Source organism: Grammomys surdaster, unplaced genomic scaffold (genome assembly GCF_004785775.1).
Source record: "Grammomys surdaster isolate TR1022 unplaced genomic scaffold, NIH_TR_1.0 958, whole genome shotgun sequence".
In the NCBI taxonomy this organism is placed as follows: Eukaryota; Metazoa; Chordata; class Mammalia; order Rodentia; family Muridae; genus Grammomys; species Grammomys surdaster.
The window spans coordinates 3,895,054-3,920,478 of NW_021605377.1; the positions used below are offsets into that span (position 1 = coordinate 3,895,054).

At 42.6% G+C, this 25,425-nt stretch overlaps 1 protein-coding gene across 1 annotated transcript in view; it reads right to left on the reverse strand.

Annotated features, from left to right (window-relative positions):
* Positions 1 to 25,425, reverse strand: part of Cfap54 (cilia and flagella associated protein 54) — a 283,790-nt gene that overhangs the window by 217,648 nt on the left and 40,717 nt on the right. The window contains exons 16-22 of the mRNA XM_028783037.1: positions 20,872 to 21,000; positions 20,411 to 20,537; positions 17,913 to 17,999; positions 17,693 to 17,814; positions 9,014 to 9,190; positions 3,904 to 3,996; positions 3,497 to 3,682 (exon numbers count right to left, since the gene is read on the reverse strand). Of these exons, the coding sequence (XP_028638870.1) occupies positions 3,497 to 3,682; positions 3,904 to 3,996; positions 9,014 to 9,190; positions 17,693 to 17,814; positions 17,913 to 17,999; positions 20,411 to 20,537; positions 20,872 to 21,000 (921 nt within the window). The remainder of the gene's footprint in view (positions 1 to 3,496; positions 3,683 to 3,903; positions 3,997 to 9,013; positions 9,191 to 17,692; positions 17,815 to 17,912; positions 18,000 to 20,410; positions 20,538 to 20,871; positions 21,001 to 25,425) is intronic.

Genomic DNA, 25,425 nt, shown 5'->3' on the forward strand with positions numbered 1-25,425 from the left:
CGTTTTGGTGAGTGTATACATTATGGAATGACCAAATTGCACTCATTAGCATATTTATCACCTCAAATGTACACTTCTTTGTACTGGTGGCATTAGAGTCATTTCTTCTACTTGTTGAGGTACTCAAGTATAATTAGGTATAATTACTTTAATATTGAAACTCTCTCCTGCCTACCTCTAACTTAAATGTCTGCTGAACAATGTCTCTCCTTTCCCTATCCACCCCCAGCCCTGAAGTCTGTAACCACCCTTCTAGTGTCTACCTCTGCGAACTTGACTTTCTTAGAATGCAACCATCGCTGAGCTCATACATTTGTCTCTCTGTGGCTGGCTTGTAGCTTAGTCCCTTCATGTCCTCCAGGCCTGTCCACAGGCTTCCCTGTCGTTTAAGGCTGAATAGTAAGCCATTGTGCACACTTCACCAAAGTGATGCTTGTTAAAACCATGTAAGGTATCACCTCCCACCTCCTAGGTGGTTCGTTATCATAAAAGATGGTTGGCAGCAAGTGTTGGTGAAGACTTGGCCAAGGGAGCCAGCCCTTCTACATTGCTGTTGACGTTGCTAGTTTGGAGAACGCTTTAGAATTCTAAGCAGACTTAACTGAACAGAGAATAAATATAGCAGCCCCGATGCTGAACAGATACCGAAAGCTGAAGAAGCCCGCATGCCAGAGACGTGTCTGTATGTTCACTGAAACATATGCACAAGAGCAAAGATACAGAAGCAAGCTGTGTCCATTAGCAATGGAGGGATGGGTTTAAAGGCCTGAGACAGAGCAAGCCTTTGTTGTTGCTGCTTCTTCGGTATTTTAATTATTGATATTTACCATTTCTGTATCACAAAATACCCATTGACACGGTTTAATGAGTTGATGATAGGGATAGGGAGTGTATTGCTTGGTCTAATATATTTCAAGTAGAAAAAAAATAAAACAATTGACCTCAAATCATAATCTCTAAGAACAAAACTAGAACCCACTCACAGACCGCTAATTTTCTATATTTTATAATATATTCTTTAGCTATTGCCTGCTTTAAAAAATAGTAAATGGAAATAAGGCCAATATGGGGAGAGAATAGTTACAAAAAATTTATAATTCTAAAGGATTCCTTTAAAAACAGAATCCAAACAGACTAAATTACTAGTTTTCTACTTAATGGAAGACCTGGTAAAGATCCACCTGATTTTATTAATGTTTATAGAATAATGTGGAATATAAGTACAACCTGAATATCCCCATGGCCATGCTAACCAGAAGCATTTGGGGAAATAGCTCATCTTTTACTACTAATCGTTATGGTAATACATTTTAATGAGCAGGGTTGTCCTAAAACTAAAAACATAACCATGGTCATGAAAACAGGATTGTAGTTTTTAAAAGAAAGGTTTATATTAAACTAGAATATCTAAAAACCCAGTGTTTGAATTTGAGAATTAAGGGGGGTTAATAAATGAGGGATTTCTGCTTTAACTCCTTGGCATTGTGGGAGAATGCCCATCAGCCGTCTTGAGTGACCTAAAGAACTGCAAATCGAGTGTCAATAAAGAGACACAGGTCACTGCTTCATAGAACTTCTCATTATCCCAGCGGTATAGCCTAGACTTCATTGTATTAACTTTCTATGAAAGTTCTGCCAAATGGAACCCAAGAGTCAAACCACTCCCTGGAGAAAAATTAGGTCCTGATGAAATATTCAGCGCCTCACAATAATTCCACGGCAGTAAATTGGTGAATATATTAAGTTCTAAAGAAATCAAGATACCAGAAAACCACAAGGCAGTGTGACATGCTACCCTAGTGCTAGACGAATTCTCGCAATTCTCTCTATTTAATTTTCTTTGAAAAATGTGATCATATAAAAGGCCTGTGAGATCTCAGCTTACGATACTAATCAACTATTGAAAGAAAAATAGCACCACACAATAGAAATATGATACAATTTAGAAAGCCATCCACTCTATGGCCAGCAATAGTCTTTAAATTAGATACTTCAGACCGGGGTCAATGAGTCAGTCCTCTGTCCTACTCATGGGTGACATGCCTTCAGTCAGACAACAGCTACTTCAGCAAGAAGGTTAACTATGAGTGGATTTATAACTGGTAATGATGCTCAGTGTGCACTGAGAGACAGATGCTACGGTTAAACATTTGGCAAAAGTAACTCCATTGACATTCCTAAGACCTATGGGCCTCCTCCGAGTGTTCTCACTTCACAGATAAAAGTCACTTGATGGGTACCACGTGCTACAGTGAGGAGCTTGGATCTGAACCTGGGTCCATCTCTATCTATTGACCTGATAAATTCCTTTCTATAAATTTATCCTCAAAAAGCAGCCACGGGTGCAGCTAAAGATTTATATGCTGTAAAGTGTATTTTAGCCTTTTTATAATAACAAAATACTGAAATACTTTCAGTCTGGCAGAAAGGGATTACTAAGAATACAACAACATGTGCACAAGACTCAACATAGTGTTAAATAAAAGAAGCCATGAATTCTTCAAGGGTACCCCACGGAGGCGTGGGAAAGGTTGGAAGAAGAAGAGGGAAGGGAAGGTTATATAATTATATTTTAATTTTTTAAATTAACAATTCAATAAGAAAAATAATTAAAAAGTACTTCATAGAAAAGTTTCTAACGCATGCAGTAGAAAAAAATTATTTATTGAATAAAAATATGTAAAACAGTACATATGGTTAAGAATAATATAGAAATTCATATGTATGTGCATATACATGTACATATATAGCTGCATGTATAGATAGATTGATGATAGATAGATAGATAGATAATAGGTGATAGATAGATAGATGATAGATAGATGATAGATGGATGGATAGATGGATGGATAGATAGATAGATAGATAAGATGGCCAATAGGTAAATACATGGCTGTATATAAAATGAAGAGCAGTCTCTAGAAGTGAGTTTCTCACGCTGATACTGCTGACATGTTGTATTGGATTTCTTTTTCACAGTGTTTGTGATTGAACCCAGAGACCCGAGCATGCTGGGCTAGTATTCTCTTACTACTGAGTTACAGCCCCAGCATGGATTGGGTACTTCTTTGTTGCAGAAGGCCGTCCCTGTCACACTGTACGCTGCTTTATCAGCATCCCCCTCGCCTCTACTCACTAGACACCAGTGGCATCCCACTAGGTTGTGACAACCAAAAATGTCACGAGACATTGACAACATCGCCCCAGGGTGAGATCTGCTACTCTGGGTAGTAACAGATAACATTTATTTATATGCACTTGCAGTAGTTCCGAAACGTCTAAAATTACATTTGTGCTCCTGCGGGAAAATGTTCTGTAGAAGGCAAATTCACTAATGGGGGAAGCAAGGATTCACGTTTCATGAAGTAAGCTGCAATCATAGAAAATATGTATCGCAGGCGTTGTGGAGTGTCTACTCCGATTTTTTCTTCCGTCGGAAATTACTTAGTAAATGCTTAACAGAAAAGAAGAGGAAAATAGCACCCGTCTCGTCTACCTGTGTCAGGTACATCCGAGCGGTGACAGCAGAGAGAGGCGGGTAAATGAGAATTGGCTTCGTTGTCTCCCCGATGGCATCACCAATGAGTTTCCCGCTGGAAGAGTAAGCAGCAATCGCAAAAATGTAGTTTGCATTTGTCTCCAGCCCTTTAATTTCAAAGAAGCTTCTGCCGTCGGCTGGTATCTGTGAACGGAAACATTCTGGCTTTTACTCAGAAAATTAAGGCAGTGTGACTATTAAAACGTAATTGGATAAACCTTTCTCCTCCACTGTCGGGGTTTAGTTGTGACTCGAGTTGGAATTAGTGTCAATCCACAGCAGTAATGACTTCATAGGGGGGAGCACACGCTCTGCTGTGGTTAATAGGGCTTTGATAAGGCCCGCTGACAGAGAGGATGACGTACCGCTTCTCCTGAGTTTGGGAGGTGGTTGTTGTTCAGCCGTACTTTCCCATAGCTTCCTTCTGCTTTGCAACCCAAAATACAGTACCAGGACGCCTGTAGGGGAGAGAGGCAGCTGTCACCTGTGATCTGTGGTCTGTTTAACAGCGCTTGGCCTCCTCTATCTGGATGTAGCAAAATCAGTAATCTTCCAGAGAGAACGGTAACTACTCGTGTGTTAAACTGCGAGGTCTAAGCTCATGTGCACATATATTCATCGTTACAAAGCTTACCTGAGACAATCAAGACGAAGTAATATATTATTCATAATCTCTCTCTTCTCTCTCTTTCCTCTCTCTCCCTTCCCCCTCCTTCCCCCCCCACCGTGTGTGTGTGTGTGTGTGTGTGTGTGTGTGTGTGTATGAACACCCAGTGCATGTATGATGTGTGTTAGGTCAGAATAAAAACCTGGTTGTCGGTCCTTGCCTTCTACCTTGTTTGAGAGTTTGAGATAGGACCATTGTTGTTTCCTACATAAAAACAACAGGCTAGCCGGCCCACGAGCCTTCAGGGCTTCTCCTATCCCATCTTCCCTCCTCCATGCAGGAACTCTGGTATACAAACTCTTGAGTGCTGTGTCTGGCTTTTTTTTATACGTTCTGAGGATTGGAACCCAGATCATACGCTTAGCGAGTACTTTTAGGCCCACTGAGCCATTCCCCGCCCCCAGGCCCGCATCATTGCCCACTCTAGTCACTATGACGTGAGCAGTGCTTCGTGCTGACTGACAACAGTAAGCTGCAGTGTGATTCCCTCTTTATTGGCATATATTCATTATACACAGTGATGGGTCCCATAAAGACATCTTCGGACGAGTCCACCGAGTGCTTTGACTATGCTCACACTTCCCCCTCTCCTCTTACTATTCTCATTCATTCTCCCAGTCTCCCCTCTGCTCCCATGGCCTGTACACGTGCATGATTTAACACATCTACATAAAAGCTAGGATTTGAGAATGGGAGACGCATGCAACATCTGTCTGAGTCTGATTCAGTTTGCTTACTATATGATCTCTGCTGTTCTCCTAAAGAACAACATGATTCATTCTTTTTATAACTGAGTGAAACTTCGTCAAGTACGTATTCTATGTTTTCTTTGCCCGTTGTCTGTTGATGGACACCTAGGCAGGTTCAAATCTTAGCTGTTGTGGATATGGCTGAAATCACAGGTGTGTAAGCATCTTTGTGGTGTCCTCTTGCTACAAACCCAGGAGGAGTAGAACTTGGCCATATGGTAACAATATTTTTGTTTCCGGGGAGTCTTGACCCTAATTTCCACCATGGGGAGGAACAGGAACTAATTCTATTTCTACCAGCACTGTGTAAGTGCTCCCTTCTCCTGCTTCCTCTCCAGCACTTGTTGTTATTTGTTTTCTTGTGACTGGGATGAGGCGGGATCTTGATGTTGCTTTAGGTGGCCTGCCCAAGTGGTTAAAAATAGTGACTATTTTTCATATGATTATTGGCTGCTTTCTCTTCATCCTTTGAAAACTGTCTGTCCATTTCTAGAGTCATGGGCATTTGTGAGCCTCCTGGTGTGGGTGCTAGGAACCAAGCCTGAGTCCTCTGCAAGAGGCAGTAAGTGTTCTTAGCCACTGCACTATCTCTCCAGCCCCAAACTTAATCTTAAGCCCTTTATACACTCTAAACATTAAGCCTCTGTCAGTGCCATGACTAGCCAGGACTTCCCGTGGTCTATAAACTGCCTTGTCACCAGATTGCTTCTTTGACTGTACACAGTTTTGTAACGTCATGCAATCCCATTTGTCAAACCTTGCTTTTTTTTTTTTTTTGACCTGAGCTATCCCAGTCCTTTTTACAAAGTTTTCTTCAGATAAAGCCTGTGCTGAATCTCAAGGTGTTCCCCCCATGGTAAATTCAGAGTTTCAGGTCTCATATCTTTGACTTATTTTGAATTGATTTCGTACAGCAAGAGGTAAAACTCTTTTCTCATCTTTCTACATGTCCTGCCTGCATGATTTACTGCAGAGACTGTACTCTCTCCAGTGTATGCTTTAGGCATCTTTGTCAATGACTGTAAAGCTAATATTCACCACATTCCTTTGAGGTGGAACTGCTACTGTCTCAGGGAACTGAGATGCAGAAAGACCAAAGCATTTGAACTCAGAGCAAACAGACACAGACATTAATGTCAAAGACAGCTTCATCTTGAGGGACTCAGACTGAGACTGGATGGGGACAGAGATCACCATTTAAAAGATGTTCATGTGACATAGACACATGACGAAACCAACAGGGACTGGGAGAGAGGTGAGGCACTACCTTTGCAACAGAAGGGCACAGTGTGCGTGAGAAAATCTGAAGAAAACTCACTGAATGGAGTGAGAACTGGGGTCTAACCTACATGAGTGGGTCTCAGCCTGATTCCACTCTAGGCTAGTTGTTTGTTTTTGAGACAGGTTTTTTCTGTGTAGCTCTTGCTGTCCTGGAACTCACTCTGTAGACCTGGCTGGCCCTAAACTCATTAGAGATCTGCCTGCCTCTGTCTCTCGAGTGCTGGGATTAAAGGTGTTGGGCACCACTGTCCAGCTTCTAGGTCACTTTTTAAAAGAGTAGATTGTACAGAATAGAATTGTCTCTAAAATGATCAATAGCCAAGCCACCCATGGCTGCCTCGCTTCAACAAGTGAGGCTTTCCAACCCTTTGTCCTTCCTGAGAAAGCCTCTCGGGTGATTATGGTATATATGACTAATTAAGAGTGCCCGGTGACATGAGCAGAAAGGAGGGGGAGAGAGAAAGAAGAGAGGAGCTGGCGGCTAGAGGACGAGGGTAAAGGTCAAATGAAACAAAAGGAAACACAAACTCAGAAATAACGGGCTTACCCATCCCTTGATTACCTGCACAAAAAAAAAAAAAAAAAGAGTACACTTTCTGTCAGGGATGGGGACTGCGGGGTGCAGAAAGACTGTGTTGCATGACAGATTGTTATTGCTCTAAATTATGCCACACGAACCAAGAGCAAATTCTCTCTAAAAGCGTTATTACAAGCAGATTTTTATATTTTTATTTTGCTCCCAGTCTGTGCAACACAAAGCAGCAACGTGTAATTAGAATCTACATAAGAATAGAGACGGTGTGAACAAATCACTAACTCTGGAAATTAGATTTTATAGACAATGTAAGTAACATTAGCATTTGCAACTATAGAAACAGATTTTAATGAAGTGCTGGCTTAGGAGGAAGCATCACTGAGACAAAAGATGGCCAAACCAGCAAACCAGAAAATTTACATGAGCCCACAGCACCACCTAGTGGTAACATGGAGGAAGCAAAGGGCAAACCTTCCTGAACCAACTCTCATAATGAATAATTTACATAAATGTTATTATATAGGTGCCATTTTAAACTACGAGAACTACGGGTCATATATGAGGCACTAATGCCTTCCTATGTTCACTCAAAATACTATAAAACAGTCACTAAATAGTAATACTGAAAAAATTAATTGGGTCAAACTTCGTTCTGTACTAATTTTCTAAAACCAGTGAAGCCTTACTCTTAGCGCAGGTTTCAAAAATCTCCAAAATGGAACTCCTAGTCCTAAAATGATGTCCTCACAGCAGCACAGTCATGTGTAAGGTGAATGCTATTTCTACTTCAATTTCAAAGAACAAAAAACAAAGAAGAAAAGTGACAAAAAAATATTCTCAAGGAAGTCCACGCCCACTCATCTAAGGTGCACGCCCATGCATCTGAAGTCCACGCCCATCCACAAGAAGTCCACGCCCATCCATCGGAAGTCCACGCCCACCCATCTAAGGTGCACGCCCATCCATCTGAAGTCCACCACATCCATCTAAAAGTCCATGCCCACCCACCTAAAATCACTCAAGAATGAGCCACATTTCACCCTTGTTTAACGTTGTGCCTGTTTACTTACACAGAACTTGACAGCAGACAGACATTCAAAAAAAAAATCTCATTGTATTGAATTAATCAAAAAAATCACAAAATAATGTAATCACAGTCTATAACTCCAGTAATTGTTTTGCTAAATTCTATTGAAAGTCATCGGCTAATATGTTGATGATGTTATATGTTAGTTCTGTCTCTCTCTCTTTTTTTTTTTTAACAGGGTCTCGTGCTGGCCTTGAGGCTGCTGTGGAATCAGGAATGACCACGAACCAATCTTTCTGATTCCACACCTAAAGTGCTGAGATTAAAGGCGCGTGGCACCACACCTAGTCCGTGTGGCTGTAAGGACAGGACAAGGACTTTACCAGCGCTAGACAAGCTCTCTGCTAACTGCATACATCTCCAGCCCTAGCTTGGCTTCTTTTCACAGTAAACACACTTTGCAGATGAGAATCTTCAAACTGCATTTGGCCTTCCTAAAGTTGTACCGCCAGTTAGCAGCAGAGCTAGAATTTTAAACTTACATATTCCTGACTTCAAAGTCTCTGTGTGCAAAATGCCCTAAAGATAATCAACGATACGAATGAATTGTGGAACAACATCAAAGAAGGCTTAAAAGAGCGATATTTAAAATATAAACTAGCTAGAACCGATTTCCTGTTAGGAAATGAAATCCCAAGAGGTATCCCCATTTAGACCGAGTTCCAGCACTCGGAGATGGGAGAAGAGGCCCGTCCTAATGAATGAAGGAAGATTTACAGTTGAAGAGACATCTTGTCACTTGTTTCCCGGTGACCTGTGGAGAGTACACACAGAGTCTCTAGACCCGCAACCTTCAGATTCCATGTCCTGCCACTTTGTCTCCAATACTGGCTCTCAGAGAAGATGGCCTCCTCTGTGTCTGGTTCTACTTCAGCCCTCTACCTTGACCACAGTGTCACTGTGACAAAGACACTCCAAGGGAACTGGTTTTTCTCCTGTTTTTCCTTCCCAAGTGTTTGACACGGCTTTAGAAGACAATTCATAAAGGGGGGAAATAAGAATTAACTAAGTGTAGATAAGCCATAAAGACACTACTCTGGTGTTCGGTGCCTATAAATAAGATTATCCGGGTCCTGAGAGCAATGCTAATAAGAAGGGTCATTGTAGTCACAAGAGCACTTAGGTCGCGTGGCCAGCACACAGGAGGGCACCATACCTTAACATCCGAGATGAACTGCGCAGGCTTCAGAGTCACAGAGCAGTGTGTTCGAGCCAGCAGGATGGGAGGGGGAGGGATTCGGCTCTTCTTTATTTTTGAACTCTCCAAGTACTTCTGATAGGAATATAGTGCATTTTGTTCTGCTTCGACCTTCTCAATTAAGGCATACGCTTCCTGTAACGAAGTGTGAAAATAGAAAAATACATTTCGGGAGCTTGGGCCTCCTCTATATTTGCAGAATTCTCTTGTGGTAAACGCTCTCTTTCTATATACCATCTCTTGAATCCCAGAGGCATAAGTACATATGTCGATATGTATCACGGGCTGGTTTTTGAAGGACTAAAAAAAGACTACTAAATGAGCCTCTTCCATGGAAACAGATGCATATGTCTAAATGCAGTGGCCATATATTATTAATGGGGAGCATTTTTGTCTTTAAATCCACTGAATATCTACCATCATGCTTTATTGTGCTTTGAAAGTTGATAGCACAGACTTCTGCATTTTCACTGATAAGCCACAGGCCTGTCCTTAACATAACTTGCAATTCAACTCTCAAGAAATAAGACTATTGATACACGTGGTTTTCGAAAGGAATGTCATTGAGAGTTTATATCATCAGGATGTCAATTCTGTGGTTCTGCTACAGAGATAAGACCTATCAGAGCTAAGCCGTTATTTAAAGTCAGGTGAGCTGCATCAGCAGAGATGTGTAAACTTCCTAACAATATTTATAACACTAAAGATAATAATAGTAATATTTTAGTCTCAATAATCATAGGCGGACCAAACGTATTCGTCTTTACTTTTATAAGATATTTAGACAGGGTATAGAGAGAGGGTTTGGCGGTCCATTTTTCCAGAGAGCCCACGTTTCTTCCCGACACCCATGTACTGGCTCACAACATCCTGTAACCCCAGTTCCAAGCGTTCCAATGGTCTCTCTGGCCACTGTGTACACCAGGCATACACGTGGTGTATATATTTACATCCAGGCAAACACTCATACACATAAAATAACTATTTTTAAAGGTTGAACGTCTTAAATATCTACAACTAACTTTCAAATACCCAATAAACTAGGAAAAAATCGCTAGCATCCTTAAAATACTAAGTCCAATTAATAGACAAAGTATTAACATAGGACTCTTGGTACTCATAATGAACCACTAAAGAAATTTTCAGTGAGGCCCAAAAGGAGATGGAGGGTTATCATTCCATTGCTTTTTAGAATCTCTGCCCTGTTGACAAACGCAAAAGAGAATCTCCCAGGACTAATGTCTGTTTACCAAATCTCAGGCATTCCCATTCTGCTCCCGTAAGCCTGGGTTGCTTCACCCACGGGAGGCATGTAGGGATTGAAAGATTCACATTTGGAGCTCACTGGATTTCAAGCTCACTAAAGAAAAGGCTGGACATGGAGTGATGTTTATATCAACTTCTGTTCCTGGCTCTGAAAGCATCCTCTAAGATCTACTGAAGGGCAAACTTCTCTGAGGGATTTTTTGTAATGGCCATGAACATCTCTTCTGGCTGAATCTCCCTATAGATACCATATCTACCTCTCTGTCACCCTAAACCTCTAAGGCCATTCACTTCTGTGCCTTCCTCCCTTCTCAGAAGTATCACATCTTGTTAGCTGGTCCAAGCCCCTACTGGAGCACCATCTCCACTGACATCTCGATGACAGCCCTGGGTTCTCAGCACCCCTTCCTATTCGTCTTCTCTAGTCTCATTTCGGTGGGATTCATATTGTATGTTATCTGTGGACTCAAATGTCTGTTCGTGCCTTGTTCTGAGTGCCTCGATGATGGAAGAGCACTTAATTTATCTCCTTGGATTCCGTCGTTATATTCTCAATGAAACTCATACCCAATCGTGATGGTGGAGAAGCATGTTTACCACAGTACATTTTACACTGATGTGTTCAAAGTGTTCTGACTGGGTCTTGACCAACTTTAAGGGGAGATTTCTGGCTCAGATTATGTGGCCCAATTTAAACCATGTTAACAGAGATATCAATGTTTATATCAAAAAGTTGTGAAAGAAAACTGCAAAAACCAAAGTCCTAGATTTGGGCTAAGTAAGTTCCATAGCAGAACACAAGGCAAACTCTACTGCATGTTAAACATGAAGTCCCAACTTAGCAAGACAAATCCTGCAGCTGCTAGTAGCATTCATTCAGGAGACAGTGTCTGGGGATGGTTTAAGATCTTCAACCACACAGGAGGAGAGAGTATCTAGAGGTTGGGAGGAATCAAGAAGGAAAAATTCACAAAACCAGCTGTACTCAACTCTGACAGGGTGTTTCTAGTACTATCTAGAACGATGCTTTTGCAAACCAAGATCTCAAAACTGCCAAACCTGAACAACCATTCCCACTCTTAGTTCAATACGCGCTTGCATCACGTGATGAAAACAGCTACCCACGTGCCCTCTCCCAACAGCCCTTGGAAATTAGAAGGGTGTATCAAACCTAAAGGGAGAAATGACCCTTTTACTGATGGAGGACAAAGGCTAACCAGGACCCTAAATGCAAGGGGACTTCTGCGGCGGCACAGCAAGGCGGCAACCATGTTCCCGGTGGCCATCTGAGCAACGCAACAGTGTGCTGCGTGAACTGAGGCCCTAGGAATTTCTGCACGAATACAAATGCCTCTGTCTATACTTTCCATTAGAGAAAATGAGACCTGCCTCTCTTCAGAAGTTTGCCAGCGCTTATGAAGACAGGCTGACATTAAATCCATTTGTCACACGCCTGACACCCACAGTGCGTCGGAACACTAATGGCAAGATGTAAGGCAATCTTGAGGGCATGATTAAGATGCAGGTAAACAACCATCACAGAGCTGAGCTGATGGAGTGCCAAGATCGCTCTCCGTCTCGGAGGCCTCCCTGGGCTGTGTCTGGGTCCCGGCGTGAGGGTACGCACCTCAGAGGGAGATGAGAAGTAGGTTAAGTCATCCCCGGAGAAACCTGGCCAGGACTGTTGCTGAGGATAAACAACGTGGTATCACAGATGAATCAAGAGAAGTGTGGGGCATGATGTGTCGTCTTGTGACGATGAATACAGCTGAAACTCAGATAATAGTCCTAACCAAATGCTACAGGGTGACGGAAGTAAAGGGCAGGCTAAGAGTGATACCAATTATAATAACAATGGCTAACAGGTACGGGCTGTTCACGCTATACCAAAAGCTAAGAATTGTTTTTAATGATTTGTTTATTTTTGCATTGGCGTTTTGCCTGCACGGAGCTCTGTGTGAGGATGCTGGAGGATACCTCCCCTCAGGAGCTGACGTAAAACACAGTGGTAAGCTGCCATATGGTCCTGGGAATTGAACCTAGGTTCTCTGGAAGAACAGCCAGTGATCTTAACCAGTAAGCCATCTCTCCAGGCATGCTTTTTTAAGCTAAGAATTTTATGTGCACCATTTCATCAAGTCTTCCTAAGGACCTCCCTTTAATAGATGAATATTTCAAGACTTAAGAGGACATCAATAACACAGGACATACTGCTAATCAGCGGCAGAACCAGAACTCTGCCCCAGCTCCTAGACTCTATGCTGCTATACCCAAATGCAAAGCTAAGCCAAACAAACAAACACCTTTAGGAAGACAAACCAGATAAAGCTCGCTACACTTTACCTTTAGAAAAATCTCTACCATGTAACTATGCCAAAATTTGCTGTCAATGTTTGAAACCCAGGACTCAAACCATGATCTCATTAGAGGGGTAGTCAGGATCAGAAAGATCTCTGCTCTTCTACAAGGAAAACCAGTATAGACCAGACAGAAAGAACTGACAGGGTCTCAGGGAAAAAAAAAAGAAAAAAAGAAAAAAAGAACAACAACAAAAAAAAACAGTTGATATTTCCCTCAAGGAAGACAAATAGGATCGAGTTGACTGAAATTCCATAAATAAGAAAAAATAATAATAAATTCAATTACTGCCAGTTCAGTTCATAGGATAGAGTTATAGGCATAAATTCTGGAAATATTAAAGCTAGGACTCATTACAACTTCCAGTGGCTCTGATTTCCTTCTTAGCTCTGCTTCCTAAATGGGATTACACAATTACACTCTGTACCAATAGTAAAAATAAATCTGCCAGACCACGATGCTCCTTTACTTAGAGTCAGGATGCTAAGGCCAGGATTTGGCACTGTTGACTTTATGTCGACTGCAGGGTCCCTTTGGCTCCGGCAGATGGTACTAAGAGAAAACCAGATGCAACAGTTGGATTTCTTTGCAACAGAAGCTTCTTGGAAAATGAACTATGGATCGGAGGGGCGGAGGATTCCTGGAACAGGGTCATTGTCTTCTCATCAGCACAGACAGATAGGTTGCCAAGCTCTGCTTCCTTACATGGAGCATAGAAAGACCCCTCTCCTCTGCAAGGGGTTGCTTCTGGGGTATGTACACTAAAGCTGCAGTCTTTTCATATCAATACAGAAGGTTCAGCTTCCAAGGAGGGAGCAATCAATAGGCCCCTTTGCATCTTTAATGTCCCTATTCTACCTGATTATATCTAATGAGAAGGAGGTAAGTCTTCCTTCTGTGATATTTGGATGCAAGAAACAGCATCACAGAACACTGCCATGAAGACACTTAAGAGTGTCTCTGTTCTTTTCCAGTGAGAAATGTCATCTGCTAAGCTACTGAAAGGTCATCTGGTAGCTGCCTCAGTGAACTAAGTGTCTAACATAAGCCACAGGGCGGCTGCTCAACTCAAAGGGAGAAAAGCATCCAGCAGGGGAACTACGTGCCAGCCCTTACAATCAAGAGATGGCTTAATGTGCAAAACCAAGCAGCCAAGGCTGGAGAACGGGATGAAGACATTCCTCTAAACAAGAAAGGGGGTGGGGGGGGAAGGTTTCATCCCATTTGGGAAGCTAACATTATCAAAATCTGTCTTTTGTCTGTGACAACAAATTGGTCCACTTTTAATTGGTTTGGAATCTCGGGCACTTGATAAGATTATATGGATCCACAAGGACAGAAAACTTTTGAAAAGCCAAAACAGGGTATGAATTATTTTACACGTTCCTGAGAGACTCACGCTTTTTCATACCTTTTTATGGTATCAGGTGACACATCAATTACTGATTTGGGGACAATTTTATTACAAGACCAGGATAAGGTAAAACATTTTGTGATATTCCCCAGCAGAGAATGAATGCCAAGGGAAAGAAGTTTATTTGTCTTCTTTAAGGAAAAGAAAGTTTGACAATTATTTGAGTCATAACGTTGCTGTTAAGGAGAGTGCCCCGAGGAGCCATTGTGACACCACAGTCCTTGGGTGAGAACTGAGGAGCAGTGGTAGCTCCTGAAGATGAATATTCAGCACTCTCCCAGATGGTAAAGGCCTTTTGCTGAGGATACCTCATAAAGAGCAGAGCCTCTAAATGCCTCTCATGGAACTAGCTTATGAGGACATTGCACTCATAATTTTTCTGGAGTTCAAACAGTCTTAGGAAATAGAAAGACCTGGAAATTTAGACTCCTTGCATCTCCACCATCTTCCTCCCCAGCCTGGGTGGGAAGGAGAGAAATAAGAAGGAAATGGCATATTATGAAAGTAGAAAGAGAATTCCAAAAGTTTTCTTCTCCTCTGGCTCCAAAAGCATGTGGGATTGGTCCTGAGGGCAGCATTTTTTTTTTAAGAAACTATGTTTTAGGCTGGGCAGTGGTGGCGCACGCCTTTAATCCCAGCACTTGAGAGGCAGAGGGCAGGTGGATTTCTGAGTTCAAAGCCAGCCTGGTCTACACAGTGAGTTCCAGGACAGCCAGGGCTACACAGAAAAACCCTGTTTCGAGAAAAAAAAAAAGAAAGGAAGGAAGGAAGGAAGGAAGGAAGGAAGAAAGAAAGAAAGAAAGAAAGAAAGAAAGAGAAACTATGTTTTATTCTCCATAGAAATGGGGCCAGAGTGCCAATGTCCTCTAAGCATGCAGCCACAAAGCATCTGCTGAGAAAACAGATCTAAACTCATCCAGAAACCTAACAAAGATCAGAGGCTACTTGGCCTTATCGATTCAGACAACCCAATACTGGCACCAATCCCCACCCCCAATTCAAATGCTGGAAATCCAAAAGTTCTCCCCTAATCCTGACAGGACAGACTTCCCCACCTTGAACGACAATGACATCTGTCCATCCAAAGCCCCTAGCCTACTGTGCGGCGAGAGCTGTCGTGTATTACCACCCTTCCCCAGAGCCCCTCCTTCCCCTGCCACATCCGTGCCCCTCGGCGTGAGTGGCATGCAGAAGGACCAGTGCTCAGTAGCAACTCCTGGATCCTTGGGCTCTGCCCACATTGATCTCTGTCCAGTTCTTTCTCTTCACAGCCGCCTTCATTGGAGGCTATTCAGTGTTCTTCAAATGTTCAACCTTGGTCTATGTCCAAGTTTCCAAAATCCTACTTGCCGACCTCAAATGTATCCTCCTAGCTTTCTCAGACTCTTAATTTCTGGTCTCTGACTGGCTTTTATAGGATGGCCCCGTTTTATGTTGGTTTTTTTTTCTGTAACAATAAAGTCTTCACTTTGACGTCTTGTTTCCTTCCCTCTCCAATCTGAACTTATTCTTTCATATAGAAAAAAATTAAAGACTTAGCTATAATAACAGAGAGAGAGAGAGAGAGAGAGAGAGAGAGAGAGAGAGAGAGAGAGAGCTGTGAGTTCAGAAAAAGAGTTGACTTCATGATCAGTTTTTATGATAAGCTGTGTTAGGTGAGAAAGCCCCGCAACCACGGGGGAAATGGGAAGCTAAGAATGGGCCCTGAGGTAGGAGAGTATTAAGAGGGGACAGTATATCATTCCAGAGACAACATGGTGGATGGTGGATCCTTAAAGGGAGAGAGGACCTTTCCTTTAAAAACCTGGAGAGGAACACCATTATAAGAGATAGCTTAACGTGAAAGAAAAGAAAAAAAACAGCTGTTATATACCACATGATAGGAGAGTGTAAAAAAAGAGGAAGCCTTCTTTAAAGAAAAGAGAGAAGTCCCCACAGTAAAGGAGAGTTGTGATTTCCATATTTTTTAGAGCGAGGCATAAAATTCTACACCACCTGATTACGATTTAATCCACTGGAACCTAAACACCAAGAAGCCCCGACACCTCAGTCTGTGTTTTAACTTTTATGGCAAGGGCCTGTTGGCAGCAAGTAACCTGGCTTGATGTCTGAGAAAGTGGGACAGCTAGGAAGTCTGTGATCTAACCACATCAATCATTTAAAAAGATTAATAATCCTGTGCTAATCTTCATTGTGACAAATACTCTACTGTCACTGGCACTAAACATGTCACACCAGGATTTATCAGACCACTATGAAGAAGGGGTTTCTAAAAATCCACAGTTTCCAACCTCGGGGAGAATAGCGCCTATCATCAGCTTCCCGATTCTAAATACCTCTTCTCTTTCCCTTCACATCCCAACTATTCCCCTCTCTGCTGCTAGCGGAAACCCTTGCTTCCTATTTTGTCAAATTATTGAGGCAAGACAGCATCAACTTACCCTCTCCCTCTACACCAACAAGCTTCTTACATCTACCCACCGCTCCTTCCTTTAGTCATCAAAGGACAACATGCCTACCTTGCAGCCTACCCCTGCTCTATGGTTTCTTTCTCCTTCCCTTCCCTACCCTGGAGCACTCTGTTTATGTTTTAACCTCTCTTCTATCTTCCATCTCTCTCTTGGTTCTGTCTGTTGATCCTTAACACACTCACATACTACATGTATGTGTTCCGTCCTCAACCCCTCTTGACTTACCGGGGTTTGGGTCTATTTTATTCCTTGTATTATTAGTCAAGTTACTTGTAGCATTATTTTCTGTTTTAACGTAATACTCACTCTATCAGGATATGAAATATCTCCCAACGTCCCATATGTTAGGTCAACAGCCCTGGCTGTGGGACTTTTTATATGCGGGACCTAGTGGGATGATATTGGTTACAGGAGCATGTTTTTAAAGGGGATACTGGAATCCCACCTCTCCACTTCCTAGCTCCATGGAGTGAATGGGTTCCCTGATAGCAAATACTTCCACCGTATCTCCTGTATCACCACAGACCCAAAAGAAAAGGGACTAAGTGACTATGGACCGGAATCCCTATAATTGAGAGCCAAATAAACATTGGCTTCTCTTAGGATATGCATCTGCACACCCTTTCCAAAAGCACTGAGAAGCTGACAAACACAGACAATGCAGTTCAACTTTTATGGGACACACAGGGAAAAAAATGAGGATTTCCTAACATGCCACCCAACTGCCATTAGAAAGTTCTGCTGGAACCCTCATTCTAGGAATCATCGAAAAGACAAAGTAATTGCCAGTGTAATACCACATTAAAGGTGACATCACAGGAGCTAGCAGGGGAGCTCAGGGGTGGACTGAGTGCTCCGCACACTGGGAGCCTTGTGTTCCGTCCCCAACACTAAATTTCTTAAGGCATAGACAAGGAGATAGCTCCATACATTAGCAGCATCTGTCTGGAAGAGAAAGTACCTTTAGCCAATAGGCATTCTGTATTCTAAGTTTAATGCAAACACCGTTGGCTTCCCAAGTCAGCTATCTCTAGAGACAAAAACACTCATTTCAAAACATTTCAGGTCTAGGTATAGAAAGCTTGTAATAGAATGCCGGGCAAACAAAACGAAAAGAAACAATGTTACCATCAACAAGTTCCGTGAAGTCTCGCACACTGCATCTTTCTCAAATAGTAAAAGAGCCTTCTGCATCAGGTAGATGGCTTTGGACAGCTTGTTCTTCTTTATTTTCTTCATTACAGTTAACTCTGTAAAGGCAGACAGACAGACATTTACTAAAAGGTCAGGATGCCGCTTATCATTTAAACATAGGGAAAGCCAAGGGGTCCCAGCGCTAATCACCTACCTGTGAAACACTCAGTGTTTCTGGGCTTCTTCAATTTTTCCCAACCTTTGGCAGAAGTGTTCGTGCTAACAGTTGGAGTCTGCAAAACTGAACAACAGCGCCTATTATGAACCAAGCAGGAAACTTTATTTTTGTCTCGCTGGGGAACAAACCGATGACCTCCAGCATGCCAGGTATGATGTGTTCTACCACGACCCGGAAAGCCCAGACCTTGCTTTATTTTTGGTTGAGACAGGCTTTCCCTGTTTGGATCAGACTGGTCTTGAACTTGGTATGTAGCCCAGGAAGGACTCAAACCTTAATCTACTTCCTCTAATTTCCCCCATGTTGGGACTTACAGGCATGGACCACCACCCCCATCAGGTTACAGATTTATTTTCTTTTCCAATGATGTGATTCAGGACATAGAATTTCCAAATTATAAAAAATACTTGATTTTCAGTTTCATCTTAAATAAAATCATCTTGTGGGTAAACTCTTGTCCACTTTGCCTTCTTCTTACATAAAATGGCAAGTCCTGATACCAAACTGCCCCTGGTCCTTTCTAGAGGAACTGTGTCGCCACTGTCCCTGGGAAATATGAGTGCCACAGGACAGTGAACATGTAGCAGTTTGTGTACAGACTGTCATGGTGGCCCAATAAAATGAATGTGCTGACCCAAGAGATGGAAAAGGTGGTACTAGTTCTTGATTCTTAGGTCTAGTCCACAAGAGACAGCATTATTTTGTTTCTGTCCTGCAAGGTTTACAAGGTGTGGTGGTTTGAATGGGAATGACCCCCCCCCAAAGACATATATTTGAATACTGGTCCATAGTTGATGGAACTATTTTGTAAAGGATTAGTAAGTGTCGTCTTATAGGAGGAGCTGTATCACTAGAGGTGAACTTTGAGGTTTCAGATACCCATGCCAGGGCCAGTCTCTCCATCTTTCTTTGCGTCCAACTTTTAGATCAGGATGTAGCCTTCAGCTACTGCCCAGGGCCATGCCTGCTGCCATGCTCCCTGTCACGATGGTCATGGAATCAACCTCCGAAACTGTAAGGAAGCCCTCAATTAAATGCTTCCTTTTGTGTTTCCTTGGTCATGGTGTCTCTTCACTGCAACCGAACAGTAATTAAGACACGGGGTTTCCTAAAGGAACCTGGCAACACATCCCTTTTGCTGAGTTTCGTCATTCGTGCTAATGGGTGTTAAATGATAGTAACTGATGGAAAGATAGAACCAGATGTTTCTGAAGGGTAAGAAGCTTTCTGCAGATACGGGTGGCTGCCATGTAAGGCCAGGGCCATCAGTGAGCAGGCTCTGTGACGTTCTGAATTAAGAAAAGTACAAATGGCGTTTCTGGAGCATGGACCTGGCAGCAAACAAAGACCAAAAGGGACATCTGAGTTCGGATGAAAGATCAATAAAGCAGCTGCAGAAAGGCCAAGGAGGCTCAGAGCTCCTGTACGGACCCTTAATGAACTCCATTGAAAATCGAGCTCGGGCCTCCCATCAATACCTGTGTGTGGTCCCCCACGACAGCTCATTTGGCCTTCAAAGACCTGACGAACAACAGTTACAGAGTACACCATTAACTGGTCACCCCAGAGCAAACAAAGCCCTATTCTTCCATGAAGGATGATACAGGAAATCATGAGTATTATAAAAGGAAATCAGACGGGATCCTTCTATTGAGCTTTAAGATGCATTTCTAAGCCGCATCCTTTTAGATCCAGATAATGATCCTGGCTAGTCAGTCTCTGTAAGCTTGCTTATGCAACAGGCAGGCTACCAGGCTTTCTGCTCACTTAAGATGAGACAGATATTTTCACTGTTATCTGCGCCCCTGTAGTTCTCACATCGAAAACAAGTTTGTTAGTTTGTCTGGTTGGTTGGTTGGGTTGGTTTGGGTTGGGTTGGTTTTCTTGTTTTGTGTGTGTGTGTTGGGGGGGGTTGTTTTATTTTGTTTTGTTTTTTAGTTTTGGTTTTTGTTTTTTGTTTATTTGGTTGGTATTTGGTTTTTCAAGACTGATTTTCTCTGTGTCACCGTGGCTGTCCTAGAACTCACTCTATAGACCAGGCTGGACTTGGATCTCAAATCCACCTGCCTCTGCCTCCTGAGTGCTGGGATTAAAGGTGTGCATTGCCACTGCCCAGATGAAAACAACTTTGAAAGCCATATAAATGTTTAAAACAAAATATAAAAGGATGAAAACATAAAAAGGTTAAAAACTAAGGATCTTGGTAGGTACTAAATAAATGCTTATTCTATTGAATTAACAAGGCACCAATAACTTGCTATTAGCAAAAAAAAATATGCAACCATACTTTCTTAGAAATCTACTGACCTGCTATGCAAAGTTTAAACTGACAAACGAAAGTATCTGTTAATATTAATCCAAGGAGAACAAAATAATATAATAAAACTTGTTTGGAAAGTGGGCTACAAACACATGATTACAAAATTTAATCAACTCTACTCCTGGATTTTAACTTAGTTGTGGGCGGCCACTACCTTCCAGTTGGTCAAGGAGTACAACAGCTATGCGGTGCTGAGCTTGAATTAATTCAAGATGCAGGTCCATCGCGTAGCTGTTCGATGAGATCGGCTTGTATGTGTCTCCATCTACGTCATGAGAGTCCTTCAGTCCAAGAGAGTTGAAGAAGAAATTAAAAAGGGAAATGGCTACCAAAACAGCCTAAAAAAATGGCTATGCCTTGTTATCTTTCAAGGTCTGTCTTATACATAAGATAGCCATTCAATTCTCCCTTCTAGCCCTGAGCACCTGGCTTACCTGACATGCGCCCTCTACACTCAAAGACGCTCATTCTCCTTGATCCCTGGGAAGAGCAATTTCTGGCCTATGGGAAGGAAGTTTCCACAAACCACAATTCTTTTCTAAACCTCCCTGCAAAGTGACCTCTTCTCCTACTTAAGGAAGACATTAGCCTAGTATGACATTACTCTACTCTTACCTTGACATAGCAATGGTCAATTACGGATGATCCATCTGACAAAGTAGTTAACATGCAATTCCAGTTCATGCCGGTGATTGACTTATCAAGGAGTTCGTACGCATAAAACAGCTGCTCCACGGGTGTTCGCTAAAGTGAGTTGACAAACAAAGAGGGCAAGCCGAAACTCTTTTTAACTGTCCACCGTCAGCTGTGCTCCAAATCTTTACTAACTATGCTTCAACTAAAGACTGAGTACTGTCAATGAAGATGAAAGTAACATAGCTAGCTATTTTCCAAAAGCAAACTTTCACCAACATATATTTCAGTTCTATTTATTTTCTTGAAATTCTAGTTGCACCAAACCTACGGGGAAATTTAAGTATGAAGCTTGTATAACTTTGGCTACTGTCTCTCACACACTTAATTTGAAAACTTGCTGCGTGTGTGTGTGTGTGTGTGTGTGTGTATGTATGTATGTATGTATGTATCTCAGAACCTCAGGGCTGGAAACTTAGACTTGGAGTCCACACAAAGCAACATGGAATGGTTTTCAAAATCTACATTGTCTTTTTAACATTGTTATTCTCAGAGGGAGACTAGTATAGAATGATCCAGCCCTGTTTAAAGGCTCTTCTGAGAATCTTTTACACACGTGGGTGGGTAAAACAAAAGCTCCTGGGCTCCCATCCGTGAGTCACTCGGCCTCACTGCCCCAACAAGGAGCCATTTCCTAGAGCCTTTTCTTTTCCTTTCATTTGTGTTACCTAAACTAGTGTTTGTTCGATTGCTGCTCTCACCATACATGTGTCTTGACCAGTATGTAACAACCCTTCTTAATTTTTTAAACGCTTTTTAGTTTCTCCATCATAAGATTCTTCTGGCTTCTTTCTTCCCTCAAACCATAGGTTCAGGCTGATGTTTAGTCCTTAGTGGCTCAGTGTGGTTACACCGCAGGAGCACGCTAAGTACCCCGAGCAGAGAGAGGCTGAAAGCACAGAGTCACAGGCTTCAGCAGCTGTTGGAAACCCTGGGGAAGCCGGGGCTAAGAAAGCTGCTAGTCCTTTGGGGATTGGCTTGCAGACAGGAGCATGTTGTCCTTTGAGAGGCTCTATCGAGCAGCTGACTCAGACAGATACAGACATACACAGCCAAACCGTGGATGGAGCTTGGGGACTCTTGTGGAAGAACATGAGGAAGGATTACAGGCCCTAAGGGAATTGGAACCTCATAGGAGGACTAACAGAGTCAACAACTAACCTGGACCCTCGGGGCTCTCAGACTCTGGACCACCGACCAAAGAGCATACACAGGCTGGCCCTAGGCCTCCCCGGTCACATGTAGCAGATGTGCAGCTTGGTCTTCATGTGGGTCCTGAGCAACTGGGACGGGGGCTATCCCAAAAACTGTTGCCTGTACATGGAATATGGTCTTCTAGCTGGGCTGGCCTCAATGGGATAGGAAGTGCCTAGACTTGAAGTGCCAGGGTTAGGGGATAGGGAGAAGGTCTTCCACTTGCTCAGAGAAAAAGGGGAGGGAGAGGGGGAAGAATCGTGTGAGGAGGTGATCTTTTGTAGGTCCTAACTTTATGAGGAGGCTCAATGCCAACTCCATCTTTCATGAGCTGAAGTTTTATCCTTTTTTCCCCCTAGATAGTGTTGTTGTTGTTGTTGTTGTTGCTTTAATCCATGTTTGCTTGTAACTATGCCCAGCAACCCACTATGGCAGCCAGCAGCATGCCCACTATTCTGGTTTTCACTTCCCATTTCTGTTTTAGCCTCTAGAGTTTCCATTGTGAACTTTGCAATGGGCTTGAGGATATTGGCTCAACTCTGTCCAAGATGTCTAGGTGTCTTCCAAAAAGATATTTAAGTCATCTAGGTTCTTGTTCAGCCAAAAACAGAGGTCACAGAGGACCTGTGTGTGCATGCACAGGCGTGTGCAGGTGTATGCAGGTGTATGCACACATGCATGCAAGAGGATGATACCAGCTGCTGTTACTCTGGGGCTATCTGCCTTCGCTCCTGAGTCAGGATCTCTCAGCTAGGATCAGTTAGCTTACCAGTGAGCTCCAGGAATCTATCTCTACCCTTCTGCCATAAGATCACAAGCATGGAGCCATCACAACTGGCTTCTTACACAGGTCCTGGAATTTAGGTCCTCATGCTTGTTCGTTAGTTATTCTGCTGACTGAGACCTGGGAATACCTTTTTTGACAACAAAACTTTTCAAAGACTCCACGCACAGTCACATTCTCTCATTGTATTCACCGTGACCACCATGTTCATTGTTGTGACCATTACAGCCAACCCTAAATTAATGTGAGGACAAAAAAATCAAAATACCTCAGCAGAGCCCCCCAGACCACCAACAATTTGCAGAAAACAGCCAAAACAAAAAAATTAACAAGTTCCTCCTAGGACAGAGTGACCACGAATGCAAGAACAAGCAAGGAAAGGCCTTGACAAGTCTAAACATGCCCAAATGAGAAATGGGCCATCTGGTGTTTTTCTTCCCCTATCAGGAGGTCTGAGGTTTCATGGCCAAAAATACGAGTCATCATAACCACCAAGAAAAGCTTACTATGCCCGCCAAAATGATAACTTATACCTATTGCTGATGTTTAAAATACCCAATCAAATGTAACCACGCCAAAGTTTCCCGCTCTCCCCTTCCCCCTGCACCGCTTCCTATATAAACTTTGAACTGTCAGAGCTCAGGGTTGAAATCCTTCTCTTGCATTGGATGCATTTTCGACCCGAGGGCCCCTCACCAGTAAACTACCTTTTGCTATTTTGCATCAAGCCGGTCTCCGTGTTTCCTTGGGTGCGCGCAACCCCGGGTGAGAGTGGGGTCTCCCCTTCGGGGGTCCCTTACATTAAAACTCATCTTCTGAGGAAATTCTCAAAGTTTGGTTTCTTTAAAAACACAGAAATATTATAAGAATGTGTTTTCATTTTGATCCCAGATGTGAGATGTGGGACTGCTTCAGACTGTCCACAGCAGCAGCTGATTGTGATTTGCCTCGTGCTCTAGCAAAGGTGCAGTTTTGCCAGCTGCAGATAGTTTCAAAATTGTGTGATGTTTGGAATTCTGGGAACTTTTCAGAGGGTATATAAATGCTAGGTCCCAGAGAGGTGGGAGTTGGTGGTCGTTGGTCATTTAGGGAGGTTGGTTGTAGTTTGTTAGTAGTCGTGCTCAAAGAAGAAATAAAAGGAAAAAAATTAGATTCAAGGATATCTCTATCTATCTATCTATCTCTATCTCTTCTCTCCTTTCTCTCCTATCTAGTGATAGGAGTGAAATTAGGGTGATAAAGAGTAGGAAAAAGAAGAACCCACAGAGTAACAAAGACCAGCTACACTCATCTGTTTATAGTTACCTTTATATTGTATTTTATTAGTTTATATTAGTGTCCATTCTTTATACCCTACTTGTTGAATAGATGCTAAATGCTCTGCATAAGTTCAAAATTCTTTTAAATCATATCATCGCCATGGTACACATTATATTTCACATACCACTTTGTGTGTGTGCAAGAAATATTATTTTTCACACCTAGAGATTTCTCAGTGGGAAAAAAGAGAGAGATTTCTAAGTGAACACATGAATCTTGAACCACATGAATCTGAGACTAAGCTGAGGTCCAAACTCCACCTGAAACCCAAAAAAAACTAACATATACAAGCCACTGGTTTCCAGAGTGTAACTAATGTGTCAAATAAATGGTATAACAACCCAGAAGAACAGGTACAGTTATAATTTCATAGATAAAGATACTTGAACAGATCAAATAATACATTTAAGTTCAGCCGAACAGTCAACATGCTAGTCAAGACTTGGCTGTGAAAAACCAATGCTAGGCTCTGGGCTCTGGGTGAGTCAGTGAATTGCCTGTACACCAGCCACCCATGAGCCACTATAGCTGAGCAGGCTGTGCACTACAGTGTAACTGCCTGTCATTGACGCCTTGGTCATCACAGACTTCATGTGATGGCAGTTTCTCAGGGCATGGTAGTAAGGCACTTGGAGCAAAGGACACATTTCTCTAACTCCAGTAACAGCAGCAATCGCTCATCGATGGCCCTCAGATTCTTTGTTGTCAGAGACCTCTCACCTAAGAAACCCATTTTATTTAGTGACTTTAGTTGATGAGAAATTTCAAGCCAGAAAACCTAGCCCTTTATAATTCACTCTAGGGTTCCTGTGCCTTCCCCCATCACACCATGGAGAATAAGAGCAAGCCCACTAAGCCTGCGGTTCTCACACTCCAGTGTCCTTAAGAGTTGGAATGGTGATTGACTGTGTTTGGAGTGAGAAGTGAGAAGCTGCATAGTGTATAAGCACTGAGAAGAAGCCCTCAACAAACCTCTGGTGGACAGTGATGCCTCCTCTGCCTCTTAGGCAGACCAGTTTCTGTCCCCAGTGTCAGATCTCTCAAATCTGGCTCTCCCCACAGGACTACTAAAAATGAAGAACTCAAATGCGCACCCCTGGACCTTGTAATTAGAAAATGAATGTTCGTTGGAGAAGTGAAACTCAAAACAACCATTTATTTGGTACCAATAAATAGAA